This window comes from Alosa sapidissima, chromosome 7 (genome assembly GCF_018492685.1).
Source record: "Alosa sapidissima isolate fAloSap1 chromosome 7, fAloSap1.pri, whole genome shotgun sequence".
Lineage (NCBI taxonomy): Eukaryota > Metazoa > Chordata > Actinopteri > Clupeiformes > Clupeidae > Alosa > Alosa sapidissima.
In genome coordinates this window covers 32,278,920-32,300,955 of record NC_055963.1, presented here as the reverse complement: position 1 = coordinate 32,300,955, position 22,036 = coordinate 32,278,920, and the positions used below count along the sequence as shown (strand labels likewise).

At 41.2% G+C, this 22,036-nt stretch overlaps 1 protein-coding gene across 1 annotated transcript in view; it reads left to right on the top strand.

Moving 5' to 3' along the window:
* Positions 1 to 22,036, top strand: part of LOC121714108 (E3 ubiquitin-protein ligase PDZRN3-B-like) — a 54,685-nt gene that overhangs the window by 7,245 nt on the left and 25,404 nt on the right. Inside the window, exon 3 of the mRNA XM_042099289.1 lies at positions 3,803 to 3,910. Coding sequence (XP_041955223.1) covers positions 3,803 to 3,910 — 108 coding nt within the window. The remainder of the gene's footprint in view (positions 1 to 3,802; positions 3,911 to 22,036) is intronic.

The following is a 22,036-nucleotide window of genomic DNA, read 5'->3' as shown; positions in this document are numbered from 1 at the left end:
AATAACTGACATGTCCAAATGGGCCTTGATGAAATGCGTCGCTAGACTGTTCATACACATTTTAACGGGCCAAAGTTGAAGAGCTGTTGTCCGTTATTGTTTGTGCAAATATAGGCTGATTCATGTTCCCTTGCATTGTGTAACTGAGGTCCATGGCTAGTCTGGCTTTCACCAGACCAAGCTCAATCTTTTAAGAAATCAAAAAATAAATAGCGGGTAGATCAGGCTGGGTTCACCCAGCCTAGTCCATAGGCACCCGATATTGTTTAATTTTCCGATTGAGATATCCACACTTTGGCTATTCTAAATGCAAAAATGCATCAGGGAGTTATGACAAAACTGTAACTAACAAACTAGATCCTAATAGAAAGCTGTTAGTCTCCCTAAGCTAAAGGTAGGCTTATAAGGTAGGCCTATTTACAACATAAATTGTCAATAAGTCAAGTCAGATTTATTGACATTTAACATGCACATAGTGCAATCCAAAGCGCTCCACAAACAAGACACATAACAACAAGACAAAAGATGCCGGATAGAGTGGCGTAGTCGCCAGCGTACCCGTGACACCAAGACATACAAGACAGACAACAAAACAAATAAACAAATAAAAAAAAGAAAATATATTTTAAAAGGGGAAAAAGTGAAGTTAAAAATTAGTCCAATTTCCAAAACAGCTGAAAATGTCCAAGGGCAATGATGATCCGTGAAAACTGCACACAGAGCTGTGTCTTCACAACCGATGCAATGCCAACAAAGTTCTTTAGCAACTGACCAACCTGGTGAATTCACTGGCAGGCTGGAGATAACGTTAACGTTAGAAGCTAGGCCTATAGCAATAGGCTATACTGGCGACACAAATAAAATCTCCTTTGGAAACCAATGGCTCACGCCTTACAGTAGCCTATCAAGCGGACTTAAACTGCCATATCGTGGCGAAAAGTTGTAATAAAATTCACGCAGCTCCATTAGTCAAGGAAAGCGCGAATGAAGTAGCCACTTCTAAATGGGACCCACTACACAGTAGCTTAAGGTGTGTTGCTAAAGCAGCCATAATGAAATTAAGGTGTCATTGTTTGGATAGTTCACACACACACGCTTTTTAATTTCACAGACTACAACTACCAAGCTGGAATCAAAACACATCGATTCCCCTCTCACACCCTGCACGCACTTAAAACAAAATAAACAGGCGTCTCAGTCTCACGCATGTATAGGCAAAACTGTATCAGACCGGTGTAACGTTGGTAAATCTTCCATTGCACAGAATGATTTTTGTAGCACGTGCAACAAATGACAGTCGAAAGATAGAATTACAGTGCTGCTATCAATTTGCTTGGTATAACCGCATTTATAGTTTTCTACAAATGCAATCAATCAAATTGGCCTCCATCACTCAACCAACGCTAACGGTAACATTACCTAGGTCCTTATTGATATTATAAGATTAACGTACCTGCAGTAAAAACCAAGCATGTCCGATAAACATCCTCAGATTTATTTCGGCTTCAAGAAGAAATGGGAATTACATTTCATGTGAACATCATCCTATCCTTATTAGACATTCTCTGCGGTAAACTACAGTCCTTGTAGGAAGCGTCCATTGTTTTTCCAACCTACTTTTAACTTCCAACAAAATTACGTCTCACTGCAACGATGCGCCATCTAGTGGACAAACGACTACTTATCGCCAATACTGGAAATGCAGCCATGATGATGATGATGAATATTTTTTTGGGCTTTCTTTTAATCCTACTGAATTTGTAATTATGTATCAGCCGTTCTAATACCGATAGTATGTGGGTGCCTGTGTGTGTGTGCATGTGTATATGTGTGCACCGCCAGCTACAGGCCAATGAGTGTACAGTCACTAAATGTACACATAACCTAATTTTTTTTAGACCCCCCCATGGATGAAATTCTACGAAACTTGGCATACCCCCAGAGAATGCCAGGTCAATCATACACATAAAATTTGGTGCAGTTCTGAACATCTTAACTGAAGATAGGGGCGATTAAAGCAGAATAATATTGCATTTTCATTTTTTACCGGGGGGGTGCAAATCACAAATGAGTGATTATGGGCCAGGTTGATGTGGGCCCTTGAGACCAACATACCATAAAAGATTCTTCATCCTCAGTGCCACGGTTCAGGTAGTTATTTAGGAAAAACTGCTTTTTTTGCGGTTCGGGGGGCCCAGCACGGGGGAGGGAGTGGCCCCCAGGGACGAAACAAATTTTTTCCGTAAAAGTCTAGTGGGGCTACATACCCACCAAATTTCATGTGCCCCGGTGGTTCGGTGTCCCGGGTATCGTTGACCAAAAATTCAGGAAGTAGATGACGAAAAAAAAACTTTGACAATCCCTATATGACCGCTTCGCTAGCTTCGCTAGCGGCGGTCATAATAAGTGCGGTACAGTTGTAACAGTATAGCGTCATGAATGTAACAGCTCTTAAATCTTGAATCCTGCTGGCTTAAACAAAGAGCTTCTGTTTTCATATAAAATCAACAAAAAAGTCCAAATGTAGGCTACCAGTTCTCCCCTACGCATTATAGGCTACCCTACCCAGTGCGCTCCGCCCCACATTGAGCCCAGCCCCGATCTGCAAGCTGCAGCCAGGGGCTTCTCGCTTTGATTCCTTTTTGTAGGCAAACTTCAGAGGTCAAGTCCAGACAAAATTCCCTGACCTTAAATTTTGTGGCCGGGGTTAATTTTGGGCTGGCTTCCTGGCGGCTACCACGTATCAACTGCAATTTGAAGTTCTTCAAAGTGGCCATTCATTGGGCAAAATCAGCTTTTGCAATACTGTTTTGAGGATCATAAACAGCTATGTATGTTCTGACGCAGAGAGGAATATCAATCACCAGTGTCTATTAGCTATGCTTCCCTCTTTTCTTTGAAGGTTTAACTAAGCAGGACAAATCTGGTGGTGAGCTTTGAAATTGTTGGAATTCTCTTTCAAGAGCTATCTTTTGCAAGATATTTTTCCATTTATGTAGCTTGACTCTGAACTCACTTGACCCTAACATAACAGCATTCAAATGCATAACATAACCCGTGTCATTCAACTGTCACTGTAAATCAATGTGTAGTGCACACACAACATTTTCAAAAGATAGGACCAGGTTAGTAGCACATGTCAGAAGCATTACATTACAATCAGTGGCATGAGCAAAGCTCTGTAGAAAACACAAATCCTCTTTGAGTATAGCATCCAAACAAACTCCAGAAATAAAATGGCTGAGTGTGTGCATGTAATTACCGCCGTTCACAGCTTGACCTGCGCTGTTTTCTCTCAGCGTGAGGGCTGAGCTTGTACGCTTCACACTGATGGAGACCACAGACTGTTTGATGTGGCGGAGGGAACTAAACACAGGGCCCAGCCTCAGACCCAGCCTCTGTGCTGGCATCGGCTTCTTCCTCCTCTGCCTCTTTATCGGAGGTGATTAGAGGTGTTTCTGGTAGGAGGGCAGGAGCGTTTAGGCAACTTCCCTTCACTACTCTTTAATTTAGAGGGGAACTGGAACTGCTCGTCTCCTCTGGCACTGGTCTTGACAGTACAGCTTCCAAACATGACTGTGTAGGCGTCATATAATGTTACTTTCTAAATCCTTCTTCCTGTGTTGACATTTGAGAGAAGGACTATGGAAGAATGATGTAATTCCCATTCTAGGTTGTCCCATGTCTCCCTATCATTAAACAAGCATAAGAATAGAATTACTTGTTTTGCAACACATAGAATTATGTGTTTTGCAGGTACCAACACTGTGTCAGTTGTTGTCTTCTGATGTTGTTTATTAAGGATCCTGAAGAGGAGCATTTGACTGAGGGGATATTTGTGTCAAAGGTGGTGGAGAATGGCCCAGCAGACAAAGAGGGTGGTCTGCACGTTCATGACAGGATTATGGAGGTATGTACAGTTAGTTTATCTTACCATCTGCTTCAAACCCTAAAGAAATCTCCATTTGCTGTTGTACACCAATGGACAAACATAACGGGACTTATTCTGACAAACACATTCTTGCAAATTGCAACATATGCAAATTGATTACATGTATGCAGAGGTTATTACGGGTAAAATTGTTGCTACGGGCAAGACTGGACTTTAATTGGCCAAGCAGGAAATGGTGTTTCATGCAAGTTGTTCGCCCATTAGACTACCTTTTCAAAGAGTAACTTGTGTCTTAGTAGCCTGAGTTGGGTATAAGCTGTGATGTGACCCCTCCTGTGCTGTGGGTCAGTGAAAAACCAGTTTGCATCTCTACAGGCATGAAAACACAAAGACTAAGGCTAAGGCTTCTCAGCCAGGTATTCATTCTGTATGTTTAAGTGGCGAGTCCTCTTAAAAGGCATATTGAATATCAGGGACTTCTCTTTCGGCCTTTTAAGGACTGTTTCTGTTTCTGGGGGATGTCTGAAACATTGAGCCTCGGGGCAAATCAAAGAGCCTCCTTATTAAGTGAACTGCTCTTCCGATACAATAGCAAAACACAAAGCTTACAGTGAAAGAGAGGCACACACACACATTTCAGTGTGTGTGTGTGTGTGTGTATTCTTGTGATGGGTTGTAACAGGACACCAGTGTTCTTGAGAAAAGCATTCACATGATGGCCCTTGGATTTGTGGGATTTGGGCTGGATAATGAAAAGGTGCCAGGTGTAACTCACCACTCTCATCAATGTATCCATTTATGTTTAGTCACTGGTATGCAAGGACATGTCCTGTGTCTAAGTAATGTAATGCGTGTGTGTGTGTGTGTGTGTGTGTGTGTGTCAGAGAGAGAGAGCGTATATGGGTCCCTGTATGTATACGCATGTATCATGTATGTGTGGGTGTGTGTGTGGGGGGGAGTCTGTCTGTGTGTATGGATGTGATGGATTGTTGGAATGAGGTGTGTGTATGTGTGAATGTGTACATGTACGTGTGTGTGTGTGTGTGTATTTAGTTTGAAGGCTCTCTCTAGGCCTTTGCTTCAGCCCAGGGTTGAATTTCTATTCACCAAGTTAAATTTATTCACTCAGAGAAAATGAGCCCAGCTTTGGACCACTGGTCTGCTTGAATACCCCCCTCTTTCACAGACCCAGCAAACACAGCCTCCTGGTAGGACTCAGTTAGGTAGTTTAAGCCCAGAAGAATGAAGAGACCACCTTGGCATTACTTTACCTTCCTTTTTACAACCTATGCATCTTAAGCTCATCCTAAGTTGTTAAATTGACCATGAAATTGCCCAAGTGTGTTTGTGAATGTGTCCTCGCAAGTTTCTCTTCATTAGAAAACGCCCACAAGTGACCTATGAGTCGACCCCTTGTCCAGATTTATATTGAAGTGCCATGGAAGCACAGAATATGAATACATCATGGTATTTGGCCTGCATCTTGTGGGTCCTTAATGCAGAAGTACCTGTTGGAGTGCATGTGTTATAAGTGCTGTCCTGCCCCTTAGAAGCTTATTACAAGTATGCAGAAAGACTGTATTGCATATTTGTAATGTTGGCATATCAGTAAATGTCCTATTCATCGGAAGTGAGTCTTATCACTACAAACTTGTTGAAAGTATTCAATTTCAATTTTTATAGGCATTTTATACATGGTATCCTGAGATCCTAAGATTTATCGGTTTCATCCTCAGCAAATACTGTATATGTCATCCCCCGTTCCAGGCTACGGACTTTTGGTGACAGAGCCTTCTGTGTTGCTGCCCCCACCCTTTGGAACAGTTTACCTCTCCATATCCGCCAAGCCCTCACACTGGCTACGTTCAAAAAGCACCTAAAATCACATTTATTCACTGAGGTCTATGGTCCTTAACCACCCTGCCCCCAACCCCACTTCTACCCCCTCCTCTCTTCTCCCCTCTATTCCCCTGCCCTATCTCCTTTTGTAAAGCGACCTTGGGTTACTTGAAAGGCGCTATATAAAACCCAAGTTATTATTATTATTATTATTATTATTATGTGTTTGATAATACATATGGAAAGTTGTTGAAATGTCAAAAAGTTTTCGGTTTCAGAAGTATGCGGGATAGAATCTCTGTTACAGTTATTATTTTCATTAGTAATTCATCCCTCAACATCAGTAATTCTTTTTTTTGCCAAGTTTATTTACATTACATTACATTACATTTGGCTGATGCATTTTTAGCCAAAGCGACTAACAACATGGTTAACAGTTTAAGTTTTAAAGCAATTCTCAACAATTTTAGGACAATTTTAAAAACGGTAGAGTACAGTAAGAATAAGTGCATCAGTGAGTGCTGTTTTTAACAGTTCCGTGTCAGTTCAAGACGGCTGGTAAGTGCTAGGATCGGCAAGACTTGTTGTAAGTGGTGCTATGAGAGGAGATGTTCTCTAAAGAGCTAAAACTAATCAAATTAACCCTCTCCCATGAACTACGACTATGTGAACAACCTCTACATTTAGCCTGACAGTTTGAAGAATCCCAGTAGCTGATTTACGACACCACACGGAGTGAGTAGGATTGTGTCTGAAAATCTTTTCTTATTAACCTAAATAGAGACCTCAACACTAAACAGCAGATGGAAAATTAAAGAGACTTCGCTTGTGCCTGTAATTTCTATTGAAACTAACCCCATGAATTATTCCATGGGTCACTCCCAGAGTAGTGGTTCCAGCCTTTGTCTCCGGCATCAGGGTTTCTTGTAAGTTTAATGGACGGGCACAGGTGGACATCACTGCCCTCTCACACCTGAAAAATGTTCTCATAATTTGACCCCTGTTCTGCCAGAGGTCATGGCACACACTATATATAATTCAGACAGCATCTTTGAACTCCTTGGATGTCCTCTGGCTGGTAGGTAGGCAGGGCAGTGGCCTCCTCATTCAATTTCAAGGAATGTCTCAACAGCGTCGTTAGAGCTGACGCCTCCTGAGACTCAAGAGTGGAGATAGGGAGGAAAAAAGGATTGTTTTTTTGGCTCTCTGCCCTCCTCCCTCAGTCATGAGAGGGAAGACAAATGCGTAGAGGTTAAGAGAGAAAGTGCTCTTTTATACGTCTTTGTTGGCTGTCACTCTAATGCTCAGTCTGTGACCTCCACGTGCAAAGGGGAGGTCATTGGTTTTCTACTGGTGGCTGCTTTCCATGTCAAAGACGGTGGTGGCACGATTAGTCACTTTGATTTCAGAGGCTGCACTCTCGTTGAACGAGGCCCCCGACTTTCTCCTTTTTTCTTTTTTTTTTACTTTAAGTCCTATAGCCGACTGGCCAAACGAATGACCGAACAGCCGAACGAGCAAAAACACTGCCTGTGAACAATTAGACAGATTAAAGGGGGAGGAAACACCCTCACTCACACACACACACACACACACACACACACACACACACACATACACACACACACACACACACACACATTACAGTAGGAAAGACCCTGAGAGAGAAGGACTGGAAAGAAAGGATGACGGAAGAAAAGAGCCGGGAGGGCCATGAATGTAGCTGGGGACTGTGTTTTCACAAAACCTACTGGTCAGAGCCAGTCCATTTTTTTGGAGGTGTTATGTAACCAGATCGAGTGAGTTAGTGAGTGGGTAAGTAAGTGAGTGATTGAGTGAGTGAATGGGTGAGTGAGTGAGTGAGTAAATGAGTGTGATTAAGAGTGTGTCCATGAGAGGACCAGGCGGGGGTGACACATGCTACGTCACCGATTTTGATGAAACTTGGACAGTTTGAAGGGTCCACCTAAAAACTCAAAAAGCCAAAATAGTACAAAATTTGAAACAACCCAGGGGGAGTTAGGACCGCCTCCTTGTTTTAGGGCAAAAAACCTCAAAAAAAGGCCCAAAATTGCATAAAATGTTGACATCCCTCCTGCTGTCAGATTTAAACACAGCAACGTAACAATCCATGCCATCAAAGGTCCATCCAAGGTTAGTTTAAAACTGAAGTTACAAGGCGTAAGGTGTGACGGGTGTCAGTCCAGGACTGCACATGTCCACTATGTCACATGCTTTTTGGCGAATACCCAAGAAATAGCAATATTCAGACCTGAATATCTCCAATGAGCAACCTCCTTTTTTAAAAATTCTTTCTGCACATGAAAGGGCCATCTGTGGACTTCATAAATCAAAAGAAAATGCTCGGCCTTTTTTTTTTTTTTTTCGTGGTAACCGCCTGAATAGTGTGATCCAGCCAGTGATTTCAAATACATATCTACTTCAATGATTGGTTCAAAATAATGCTTAGGTCATTTATGGTGGACAATTGGAGATATATTATCATCAATCATGTCTGCTGATCAGATCCAAGCTACATTTAATGTCCTGAGTGTAATATATTCCTTAAGGTAGCTCAAAATGATATCATCGGGTGACATACACCAGTATACCCGTAGGTCTAATTTTTGCAAATGTGATATCTCCAACATATCTCAGGGCTAGAAACAGTCACTTGGACTCAAATAATAACTTGTAAGATTTTGATAGTCAAAAGTCAAGGTCACTGTGACCTTATGTACATCCCATTGTGGTGAATAAACCTCTAAAAATCCCTGACATATTTGCAAATGTGATACAAACATTCACACTGGCCCTTTCTGAAACCAATCCCTACCAACTCCCCTAAGTTACGATGTGCACTCAGATGGGAATCACCCTTACAGCTAAATCGAGTTCTCCATGTAAATGGGAAAATGTTAGAGTTCTTTTATCACTTTTGGGTGCTATAGGCTAGTTGGAACTAACCTGACCCTAGCCAGATGAATGTCGTTCCGCTTAGCTCCGCCTAGCTTCACTCACATCCATCTGGGACCTCTTCCATTGAGAGTGATTTCTCCAACCAACTTTATTTACCAAAGTTATGACTTTATCCCCCTTTGAGAAGTACACAAATATGGAATTTGGAATGTTACAATCTGAAGGTTTGATTTGATGATGCACTGATGAACTGAAGCAACCGTTCTGAATGGTAGTTGAAATGGAAATTTTAGATCTGTGTGGGATAATTCTATGGAATCACATTCCAGACACTGGAATGTCTCAAGGGTGAAATCATTGTGGGTGGTGGTGTGGGGGTGTGTGGTATGGCTGATCTGCCATAGGGTCACCAGATGATGCCAGATAAGATCCATCTGATTGCCCAGCCTGCTACCATCTGGCCAGTGCAGACTGACCCAGCTTGAAGATTTTGTGGCACAGGTCTGCACTGATATTATCGTAGATGATATATCATATATAATCATATATATATCGCACACCCCTAGCACAACACAGACGAGGACGCTCTCGGTACATGAATTTGTGTAAAGTGACACAGTTTCTGTGGAACTTATAAAAATCATAGAAGACAATCTCTCATTTAAAGTCTACCTCCGTCATGTTTCTCTAGTTGTTAAATAAAACGCTACAAATGACTCGTTTGCTACATTATCACCACCTGTTCTCTTTGCATGGTTTCTTTTACACGGTAGTATGTAGTGTAGCCTGGAAACCAGACTCTGGCCTAGATCCATAGGCGTAGGTTTATTTCCGGGTGGGAGGGCACAGTTTGAAGTTTAAAATCATTGGAGTTCCTTTGAACCGCTTTAAAATCACTAACAACCGTTTCGTCATAGAGCATCACAGTCCCGCCCCTCCTCCGAGAGAGCTTAGTTTCCGGAAGTAAATTTCCCATTCATTTCTCCCATTGACGTTTTGGAAAAATCCGTATCTAAAGAGTTTTAGAGCATGTCTTAGGCTAATCAGCTACGGCGTAACTCATAAGCATACAACATATCATTTCGAGTGAAAAAACGAAGAGAAAGTCCAAAAAAAGTCAAAGGTACAAGACTGTGTATTTTATTTTATTTTTTTCGAGCGAAGGAACTACTCATAAACCACCGCGCCTCACTGAAAAATATATAAGCAGCACGAACCAGCGCGAAATCATTTCCAACCGGCGACAGCAGGCGAACCCTTTCCTCCAAACAATGATTTTTATATAGTTAATAGCAGTTATTTCAGGAGTAATCATGTAAATAATAGTGTTTTGGTATTGAATGTTATATTTACCATTGTGTATTTTATATCGTGTGTGCGAAACCGGTTAACGTTAACGTTAACAACATTGTGCAGTGCTTCATATCTGACTGCCATCCTGATGCATGGACCGGTGCATGGTCTGCTCTTGGACCACCATATTCAGTTTAACTTGCTGTGAATTATTATACACAAAATGTTCATTAAATGTACGAAGAAGTATTTCTAGGTTAAAGCAACACCAAAGAACTTTTCCTCTGTCGCATGCACACAATTTGTTTATCCAACGGCTTTGTAAATAACAATGTCCATAGACAAGGTAGAATATGTTGCATGATTTTATGAAAGTAGGCTACGATGTATTGCGACATCATGCAAGTCAAATTTGTAGTTTCTTATGTCTCATTCCATCGAACTACAGATCCGCTACCCGATCTGGCAAACTTACATAGTGCGGTTATAGTCGATAGAGGACCGCAAACGAATGCAGAAGTGCCGTTCAGCCTGTTACGAGTTGATGAACCACGGAAACAATTTTGGAAACATTATTTTAAGGTACAAAAAACTCTTTGGTGTTGCTTTAATGATTGATGATATGGCTCGTACAGTATGAAGGCTACAGTAGCCTAGCTGATGTTAACTAGCATTACCAACCTCCCTGCAAAACTCACCACACAACTTCGTAGGTTTGATAGGTCTTGTCCCTCATGCTGGCCCTTACAAAACCCACAAGCTGACCCTCGACACACAACAGTCAATAATGTTACCCGATTTAAAGTGGTTTTCACCCCTTTGGACACTCTTGATTTCGTCCTTGAAACAGTGAAATATTCACGGGGGCATGGATGGTTTGCTAACCATTTTACTGCAGTGTCTAGCCGGTGGTAGCATCCAGCTTGTGCTATCAGCTAGCTAGCTAGTTCAAAGGTTTAAGTACTTAATGGGGATATACAGGGCTTTTTATGCCTCGACTGAGTTGATGTTTCATATAAACAACAATTCATATTCATAGAAACAACAAGGTCACTAATATATTTCATACCTGTGTTGCAGCATGTAGGCTAATGTTAGCAGCATTATAATGACATTCTAATGTCTGAAAGGCTAATGATTAGCCTATCGGCTACCTGAAAAGTTAAGTGTTCAAACTAGCATTTCCAGTGTTCTATTTGATGGTGTATTGGCCCTGACTAAGTTCGTTTGATATATAAACCACAATCCTTGTTGATACAAGTACCAATGTTCGTCTAGAAAGTTTTTATTCACATTAAGAATTTCGCCATAGGCAGTAAAAGACTCCGCCATCTTTGTCAATAATTTTCGCTGATAAAGTTTCAAACTATGACCTTAACGGCCTTTCCACCAATCAGAGGCATCACTGTGGGATTGTGGGATTGTTCAGGATTGTGGGTAATGAAGTACTTATCCAAGACATCGCGAATAAAAGACATTTATCTCAAAACAAGGTTAGTGCCCCGTGAACTTTTGGCGTCTATATGAGCATACATAATCGCTTAGTACAGCCGTAGCAGGTTTTGAGTCTACCATATGCAGTTAAGTTTTTTATGTCTTATACCCGAATTGTCAATGGAGAAATTGCATTGAATTCTTACTTCCGGAAACTCCTGTGGACGGGACTGTGATGCTCTATACAGAGAAGTTTCTCTGCAGCACGCCCATAGCAAGCAAGCGTGCATCTTATCAGCAAACAATCACACGTTTCATCTGCGTAACTCTCGCCAAAATGCATCATATAGTGTTTTGTGAATGTACCCAAGTCAAACTTTCATATAAATGCATAAGTACGTCCAAAGCGCCACTTTTAAGCTTGTATGCGTTGTCGTTTTCGGGTGAAATGACCTTTTGAATGGGAATCCTATGGGCCACTAATTTTTTGATACAATCGCGTACAAATCGCTATTTTTCAAACACTACGAAGGCTCGACACAACATGAAACTTTGATCGAAGTATCATCAGTGTCTCTACACATGAACTCGAGCATTGAGAACATTGTTGGTGTACACAGAGTTTACTAAAAGAGAGGTTTTGAACAACTCACTTGTTTTTTCTGCTCGCTGCCATCTTGCCATCTTGCAAGGAGTGAGTTGTCTAAAATCTTTCTTTCTAGTAAACTATGTGTACACGAACAATGTTCTTAATGCTCGAGTTCATATGTAGAGACACTGATGATGCTTCAATCTAAGTTTCAAGTTATGTCGTGTTTGAAAAATAGCGATTTTGACGCGACCATGTAGCCTACTAAACTAAAGTTTGACTTGGGTACATTCGTAGCCTATTTCAAGTGACAAAATCTATGACTAAAGTTTAGCTGACGATATAACATCCTACTCCACTGTTTTTATTTTCGTGACACTCCTGTTAATAGGCTAAACTAGAAAGAGCTGAAATAACTCACACCAACCTTATTTGCGCCTTTTATTCACATTTGCTCAAAGACTGCATAAGTATAAGCCCTTTTCGCTCCCTACGTTGATGTATTCCAAGCGATTAGGGGGCGGGGACGTAGTAATTGAAACATCATGCCTGGGTAACGTAATCGCTTTCAGGGACGCCCTCTGTTCGCTGGTTGGTTCGGCTGCCCAACCTCCGAAGTAAACTAGCGTGGGCAGGCCGAGGCCAGGCTAGTATGTAGTGTGCATTGCAGATTCAAATTGATTCATCTCGTATAAAAGCTAGATTTTTTTTATACACTTACAAGTATGTACAAATCAAGTATATTGTGTAAAACTGTGACAAACTAGCAAACAACAATGAAACATTGAATTGGCATTGCTGGCAGTAATTGGTTTGCTGTAAATCCTCCTCTTGGTATGCTGTAGAACATCATCAAAGTCTCAAATCTGCAGACAAACAGCTGGCCCACAACAAAAATATCTCTGTTCGAGGATTGATTCTGTTCAAACATGCTTTTGTGTCCAAATGATATTTGACTGGCTGTTGACGGCTGTGTGGATGGCTTTGGTATACAAATTGATACAACATGCATTATCATGTTTTTGTACGGATGCGGAAATGAGAATACAATGTCCTGACCTATTTTTTTAGGGGGCCATGTGCCTGATTTTCAGTCGAGTTTATGAATAAAAAAAAAGAAAGAAAACTCAGTGCCAGAGCTTCTGTCTGAAGGCAAATGTCAACTGCTTCTGTGTTAATTAAAAAAGCTTCCTTGGGCAGTCGTGGAGGGAACCGTTTGCGAAGAAGACAACTCTGACTGGCTCATTGTGACTATCTTTAACTCTCAAGGCGAGATAATTGGCTAAACTATTGTTTAACTGTCTGTGTTATTGTCTGTCATTCACAATTATTATATTTTACCATGTCAGGTGTGGAAAGAAACACTTTTTTCTTGCAAAAGGAAAGTCTGCTACTTGGCCCGACAAGGCAGACAGTCTGAAATAGCAGATAAATGTTGTTCTTGATAAAGTTATTAAGGTTATGATCCTCAATAATACCCCCAAACTGATAATAACATAATTGTAGCTACAGATGACATGATAAGGCATTGCATTAAACCAATACTGAATATGTTGGGGTATACAGTGCAGTATGTACTTTCTATGATCATTTAAGTATGCATACTAGCTCAGGGTGACTGTGAAAGGTGTCCTATAGAACTAGGTCAGCAGTGCGTTGTGTCCTATAATGACTTGGCTTTTTTATTAATGTAAGCGCCATTCTCATGGGAATTAAGCTATTAGGCCATGCTGGTGTAAAAGTAAGCTCAATTATAGCTGAAACAGGGGAGAAGGTTTGCATCAAGTAAAAGAGAACAAACACTGCTTCAGGTCACAGCAGATGTTAAGAACGCAAACATTCTCACACTTGTCCTGGAGCCGCATCTCCTTTTCTCCCCTCTCTCTCTTCTCCTCTTTTCTCCCCTCCCTCTCTTCTCCTCTTTTCTCCCCTCCCTCTCTTCTCCTCTTTTCTCCCCTCTCTCTCTTCTCCTCTTTTCTCCCCTCCCTCTCTTCTCCTCTTTTCTCCCCTCCCTCCCTCCTCCTCTTTTCTCCCCTCTCTCCCTCCTCCTCTTTTCTCCCCTCCCTCTCTTCTCCTCTTTTCTCCCCTCTCTCTCTTCTCCTCTTTTCTCCCCTCTCTCTCTTCTCCTCTTTTCTCCCCTCCCTCCCTCCTCCTCTTTTCTCCCCTCCCTCTCTTCTCCTCTTTTTCTCCCCTCCCTCCCTCCTCCTTTTTTTCTCTCCCCTCAGCGTCTCTCTCAGGGAATCCAATCTGCCATTTGAGAGGCCCAAGCACCTTCTGGCAGTGTTGCTTGAGATGCATGCTGCTACAACACTTTGTGGGACCATGACGTACGACTCACCAACTGCACATATAATGATTTATACAGCCAGATTCCTTGTATTTCTTTATGGTCTTTGAAAACTACTATTGGTTTACGTGCCATTTGAGGCATTCAAGCTCCAATTTTGTCCTGAGGTTCCTCTGTAACCCAGATCTCTCTGTAGCTGATTGTGTGGTCACATTGTGAAGTGCACCACTGGCCGCAGTAAGCACCACTAACACAAGGTTGGGATTTTCATCTCTCATCATGTTTTTTGTCTTGAAAAATGTAGCCCCCGCGCCATCAAAGTCAATACCCAGGCTCTGTTTGCCACTAAGCTGACACGACAGCTTTGAAACAACAGCTGTTATTTGGAGATGGCTGTGTGAAACAATAATTGTGTATTTTAGTATTTTCATGGGCCGCAGCTTTTCCTGCATGCATTCCATGGACCAGAAATTATAAACCAGGGCATGCAAAGTCATTCACATTCCTTTAATGTATATGTGTATATCTTTATTTCCATGCAACAGCCTTTAATGTACAGTATAGTTAAGGGCCATCAATCTGCAAAAACAGTTGGTATGTGGTAGCCTCTAATGGTATGTGGTAGCCCAGTTCTCTAAAGGAAAACAAGAAGATCTGTTTCCTAGTGAACCGAGTAGTACACTGATAGTGCCAAAGTAGCCGATAAGCAGTACTGTATACTGCAGACCCATTGATCAGAAGGACAGACTTTGTTTGAATTCTGTCTAGTTGTCAAGTAACAGGCAAAGAATGATATTCTTCTGAAACCACTCCAAAAAGTGCAAAAGTCTGAATCAGAGGTCTGCCTGTCCTACATGCCTATGCTATCTTCTCTCTTCTGACCAATCACATTAGTTCTTACTAAGATCAATTGATATGGAAAGACGTTGTCTGAATTCTGCCCTGTTGTTGAGTAAAGGGCCAGGAATGATACGCATCTCACTCTGAATGACTGATTTGACAGCTGATGTGGTTGAATTAGTTGTATATGAATCATGAGGGAAAATTGGTGGCGTCGCTTTTAAACCAGTTGAGCATGTGCATTACCCGTGAAGAGATCATGGTTATGTTCCAGATGTTCCAGATGTTTTTGTATCTGTCTGCCAGGCAGCCTTCTCATTTCTTCACTAACCTTTCCAATGGGTGTAGGACTTTGTTTTAATCAACTCTTTTTATGAAGTATAACCATAGGAAAAGATAATAAGAATCACAGATCTACCCTGAATCTGAGTTCTGTCCTGATATAGATGGCACTTGGGGATCTCCTGTAGAAGGCAGCTGCGTTCAGAGTTCATCAGCCACACTGATGGTCACAAGCCCTGCACAGCTATCATTTATATGGTTTGACTGAAAAGTCAGTGTGAATCAGCCGACACATGTGTGTCTTGTCTGCAACTCCAGTCAACCTTCGATAAGCAAACTCTCATAAACACAAACACTGTAAAGGTTGATTGCCTGAAATCCACTTAAAAAATACTTTTCTTGCAGTTTCACGTGTCTGCTATCTGTGCTAAGATATCACCTTGAGGTCAACAATGCTGTCCATCCACATGGCCAAGAGACAGTCAAAAGACAGGCTAGTCATGTTTAGTGCCCATTCCAACATATCGGAGACTGAATTAGAGATAGGTGCTTGTCAGCATTGTGACTTTTGTTCAGTCTGCTCCATATAAGTTCGATAAGTCCTCGGTGCGACTGGAGAAACTCCTGCGTGCCGCCATGGCCATAAATACCACAAACCTCTCATCAGACTTTGTAGTTTTTTTTCTCTCTTGTGCGGCTGTAAAGATAAAAAAAGAAGAAAAAAGCAGTTAGCCTACAGCGTCACAGTGACTCATGTCTGTGAGGTTTTACTAGGGGCTTCAGGGCGCCAGGTCGAGAGAGAAATGTAAGACCACATGATGCAGTGTGAGTGGATGATTAATGAGATTATAATGGAGTAGAATGTTGAGTTGTACCCAATAGGAGGAATACTGAGGCATTATAGTCAAGTTTTAGTGTGTTGTTATGGTTGAGTTATATGACATGAACGAGTATGGTGGGTTGTTTTTATATGATTTGCTGCAGATGCTATTGGAATGTGTTTGGAGGGTGTGTGTGTGTGTGTGTGTGTGTGTGTGTGTGTGTGTGTGTGTGAGAGAGAGAGAGAGAGAGAGAGAGAGACTGTGTGTGTGTGTGTGTGTGTGTGTGTGTGTGTGTGTGTGTGTGTGTGTACATTTGTCTTTTTAAATTTGAATTTTAAACATTTTTATTTCAAGGCCATCTGTGGTGACAGCATACTGGCTGCTGTCCTGCTGCTGAGAAACTCCTGGAGTGAAGTCACTGAGCCACATGATCATAATTCACAACATGGTGCTTAGAGCTGCTACTCCATTGTAGACCCACACTTAAAGCAAACCTGTCAATATACATACATACAGTACATATAGAACAATGTACATAATTCAGACAAAAACATGTAGTACAGTTATGAAGACCACCATAGAATAAAATCAAAATTAGATGAAGAGAATGGTTTTCATCACCATTCATTTTGCAAAATGTTAAGATAAGTAAGGGATAATGTATAAAACGCCGGTCATTATTGGGAAAATAAGTCCCGACAGGCCGAACCGGACCCCGACGCGCAGCGGAGGGGTCTTGTTTCCGCCCTGAAGGGACTTATTTTCCCAATAATGACCGGCGTTCTATACATTATCCCGCTTATTACATGGCTACTCGCCAAAACAAAATAATAAACTCCCCACGATATGACTTTAGCCTACATAGCCTAGCCTATTTGTTGCCGTTCATCGTGGCATTTGCTGAGAAACAAATAGTTCGCAACAACACACGCTGAACTTGAATCAAACATTCTTTAGAGCACAGCTGATCAACCGTCTGCTTTCACTTTTGAATGAAGTTCCAGTCCTTGCGATATGAAAGACGTACTGTATCAGAAGCACAAAAACCGTTGCCATTGACAGCGGTAATTATATGTTTGCAGCGGTAATTACATGAAAAGATTTTACCGTAGAACTTTGGGAAATCCCATCCAAGCCAATGGAGCGTTCAACTTGCCTTGAGAAGAGCCGTATAATAATTGTTTATAACATTGCTTATACTATGGATTTACATATTTGTGTAATTTAATTTCCATCTGAACAAGATGAAAGCTAAAATAAACAAAATGGTTTATTCTACAGTAAGATTTTTTTGCCCAAGCAGTTCAGACTGGCCAGGACTTTATTGTAATGACACCAGACATCTTGTGTTATTTTTTTATATATACTCACAAGTGCACTTTATACTTTTAAGTGCCATAGAGCAGATAGTCAGTGGGTGACAGCGTTTAACCAAGACTGAGTGGGTAACATCTATTTTTAGATATCAGCTTTTAGGTGCACAGCAGAGCAGAACTGTAGCCCTGCTTTCTGTAGACTCCTGTCCAGTCCTCTCTCTCTCTCTCTCTCTCTCTCTCTCTCTCTCTCTCTCTCTCTCTCTCTCTCTCTCTCTCTCACACACACACACACACACACACACACACACACACACTGGAACAGAGCTGCTCTTGTGTTGTGACAGGTTAACTGCGCCAGCTCTCCCAGAAAGATGAAATTGGGATTGGGGGGGGGGGGGGGTCTGTGTGACGGTGAGTGCTAGAGAGAGTAATGTGTATGTGTGTGCGTGTATGTTTGTGTGTGTGTGTGAAGGGGGTAGCTTAATAATGTGTGGCTCCCTCAGAGGAAAGGTTAAGTCTGTGTCCACAATGAAGTGAAATTCTGAAAATGTATCAAAAATTCGGTAACACTCCATAATAAGGTGCCATAATAAATAGCAAACTAGTAATTATGATCGCCGCGCAGCGAAGCACTTGGTGGGCATGTACCCCCACATGGATAGCATGGAACCGTCATTTTTCGTTTTGATCTGTAGCCCCCCCGCTGGACTGGACTGGAGGGTAGGGCAGACACAGTTCTCTGTGAATATCTTGAGAACTGTAGGGCCTAGGATGACCAATTTTTTCCGTATGTTTGCCTCCAGGGGTCATGTTAACCCATTCCATGTGCACACATGTGCATAAACAGATACACACGCACACACATACATTTACAGTAATCATACGTATGACACATACTCACACAGTAGACATATGTACGCATGCATGCACATGCACAAACACACATACGCAGGCAAACACACAAGCACGCACATACACACACACACACACACCCACACACATAAACATAAACTTGTACACGCACACATGCACACAATTCAAGAATTTTTCCCGTCATCTACTTCCTGAATTTTTGGTCATTGATACCCGGGACACCGAACCACCGGGGTACATGAAATTTGGTGGGTATGTAGCCCCACTAGACTTTTACGGAAAATTTTCATTTCGTCCCCGGAGTCCACCCCCCCCCCAACACCCCCCCCCCCCCCCCCCCCGGGTGCTGGGTCCCCCGAACCGCAAAAAAAACAGTTTTTCCTAAATAACTACCTGAACCGTGGCACTGAGGATGAAGAATCTTTTATAGTATGTTGGTCTCAAGGGCCCACATCAACCTGGCTCATAATCACTCATTTGTGATTTGCACCCCCACCCCCACGGTAAAAAATGAAAATGCAATATTATTCTGCTTTAATCGCCCCTATCTTCAGTTAAGATGTTCAGAACTGCACCAAATTTTATGTGTATGATTGACCTGGCATTCTCTGGGGGTATGCCAAGTTTCGTAGAATTTCATCCATGGGGTGGTCTAAAAAAATTAGGTTATGTGTGTACATTTAGTGACTGTACACTTGGCATGTAAATGCCGGTGCACACATATACACATGCACACACACAGGCACCCACATACTATCGGTATTAGAACGGCTGATACATAATTACAAATTCAGTAGGATTAAAAGAAAGCCAAAATAAATATTCATCATCATCATCATGGCTGAATTTTCAGTATTGGCGATAAGTAGTCGTTTGTCCACTAGATGGCGCATCATTGCAGTGAGACGTAATTTTGTTGGAAGTTAAAAGTGGGTTGGAAAAACAATGGACGCTTCCTACAAGGACTGTAATTTACCGCAGCGAACATCTAATAAGGATAGGACGATGTTCACATGAAGTGTAATTCCCATTTCTTTTTGAAGCCGAAATAAATCTGAGGATGTTTATCGGACATGCTTGGTTTTTACTGAAGGTACGTTAATCTTGTAATATCAATAAGGACCTAGGTAATGTTACTGTTAGCGTTGGTTGAGTGATGGAGGCCCATTTGATTGATTGCATTTGTAGAAAACTATAAATGCGGTTATACCAAGCAAATTGATAGCAGCACTGTTTGTATCTTTCGACTGTCATTTATTGCATGTGCTACAAAATCATTCTGTGCAATGGAAGATTTACCAACGTTACACCGGTCTGATACAGTTTTGCCTATACATGCGTGAGACTGAGACGCCTGTTTATTTTGTTTTAAGTGCGTGCAGGGTGTGAGAGGGGAATCGATGTGCTTTGATTCCAGCTTGGTAGTTGTAGTCTGTGAAATTAAAAAGCATGTGTGTGTGAAGTATCCAAACAATGACACCTTAATTTCATTATGGCTGCTTTAGCAACACACCTTAAGCTACTGTGTACTGGGTCCCATTTAGAAGTGGCTACTTCATTCGCGCTTTCCTTGACTCATGGAGCTGCGTGAATGCTATTACAACTTTTCGCCACGATATGGCAGTTTAAGTCCGCTTGATACTGTAAGGCGTAAGCCATTGGTTTCCAAAGGAGATTTTATTTGTGTCGCCAGCATAGCCTATTGACAATTTATGTTGTAAATAGGCCTACCTTATAATCCTACCTGTAGCTTAGGGAAGCTAACAGCTTTCTATTAGGATCTAGTTTGTTAGTGCATTTTTGCATTTAGAATAGCCAGAGCGTGTATATCTCAATCGGAAAATTAAACAATATCGGGTGCCTATGGACTAGGCTGGGTGAACCCAGCCTGATCTGCCCGCTATTTATTTTTTGATTTCTTAAAAGATTGAGATTGGTCTGATGAAAGCCAGACTAGCCATGGACCTCAGTTACACAATGCAAGGGAACATGAATCAGCCTATATATGCACAAACAATAACGGACAAAAGCTCTTCAACTTTGGCCCGTTAAAATGTGTATGAACAGTCTAGCGACGCATTTCATCAAGGCCCATTTGGACATGTCAGTTATTTGCACCACTGGTTAGATGTAAAACAGCATTTCGTTTCAGACTACTGTTACTTAATTTGTGCATTGACAATAAAGTATTACATGAACTAAAGATGACTAAAATCTTATGTAGAAGAAGAAACATTCACAAAAAATCCATCCATCCAAAAATGACCTTTGTTTTTGATAGCTGTTGAAAACGGCATGGAACTGACAGAGATGTTTTTGTTTATAAATACATAATAAATAAATAAATAAATAAATAACATTATGCTGATACCTTTTGCTTTTCCCAAATACAATGTAGCCTACAGGTGTAAGTGACCTTTCATCAATCCAGTTGCAATGGATGAACTGTGATGAACTGCCCTACTTGTGATTGTTTAGAGATTTTAAAGGTTTTATAACAATGCTACATCTTCTTTAGCTATTCTACAATCTATTCACCTTTTCAGCACCAGTAGGCTACTTTCTGTGCAGCCGCACACACACACTCAGGCATGCCAAACAAGCATACACAAAAGTTTCAAGAGTGGGGGATGGAGTAAAATATGGAGACAAATTGAAGTGTGATTTATTTTTGCGGAACGGATGTACAGGACTGAGCGGCGGTCATATTTTGTACCGCTATGCGGTACATCTAGTTACCTAACCCTTTGTTAATATTTGTTAATTGTTACTAAAATATCTATTTAGCACAAGTTAATTGTTTTTTCATCATTAATTAAATATTAGTTGTTTGCATAAAATCTGTATGTTAATGGTTTAACAAATCTATTTACTAATATTGTATTAATATTTGTTAATAGTTAACTAAATGTATTTTGGCACTAATTAACAGTTATTTCTTACATCATTTAAATGTTAAATGTTTATTTACAAACTATATACTAATATAAAAGTTAATGACATATTATTATTTATCTAGCTTTTCTGATTAGCTTTGTGGAGAATTTATGGAATTTATGGTTTATGGCTTTATGGTCTTGTGGGGTGTATAAGGCACCCTACTGCCAGTGGTTGGTTGTGTGAGAGTTTGCACACCTCTTCTTCCACTTCATCCTTATTGGATGCTGTCCTGTAATTGGTGACCCTCTGTCTAGTGTTTGAAAGTAGTGTACTCTTTGCCTTTGGAAGTACTATTTGGTTGCTGCTTGAATTTGGTTAAATTCAGGGGATGGGGTGTAACAGAGTTAGAAATGTAGTTTAGTGTTTGTATGTGATTTTCGCCGTAATTAAGCAGCTTTATTGAGATTGGTGTTTTGGAGCCCCCTTTGGAGAAACGGTATACTGCAGCTCTGCTGCGTTTTGTCCTTGTATTGTTGCCATAGCTGATCAGAAGCGGTATGCTTTGCATTGGGTAGGTTGACTATATAAAGCACTTTCTACGTTGTTTTATTTTTTAACTATAAAATGTTGTTTAAGTTGAAAACTTCGATATACCACCTGTATTATATTACGTTACATGTATTGTTAGGATTTGGGTGCAATTCTAGCAACTTAGAGAACGTTTATTAATGTTTTCATTATTACCACGAGTTCATACACACGAGTCTAACG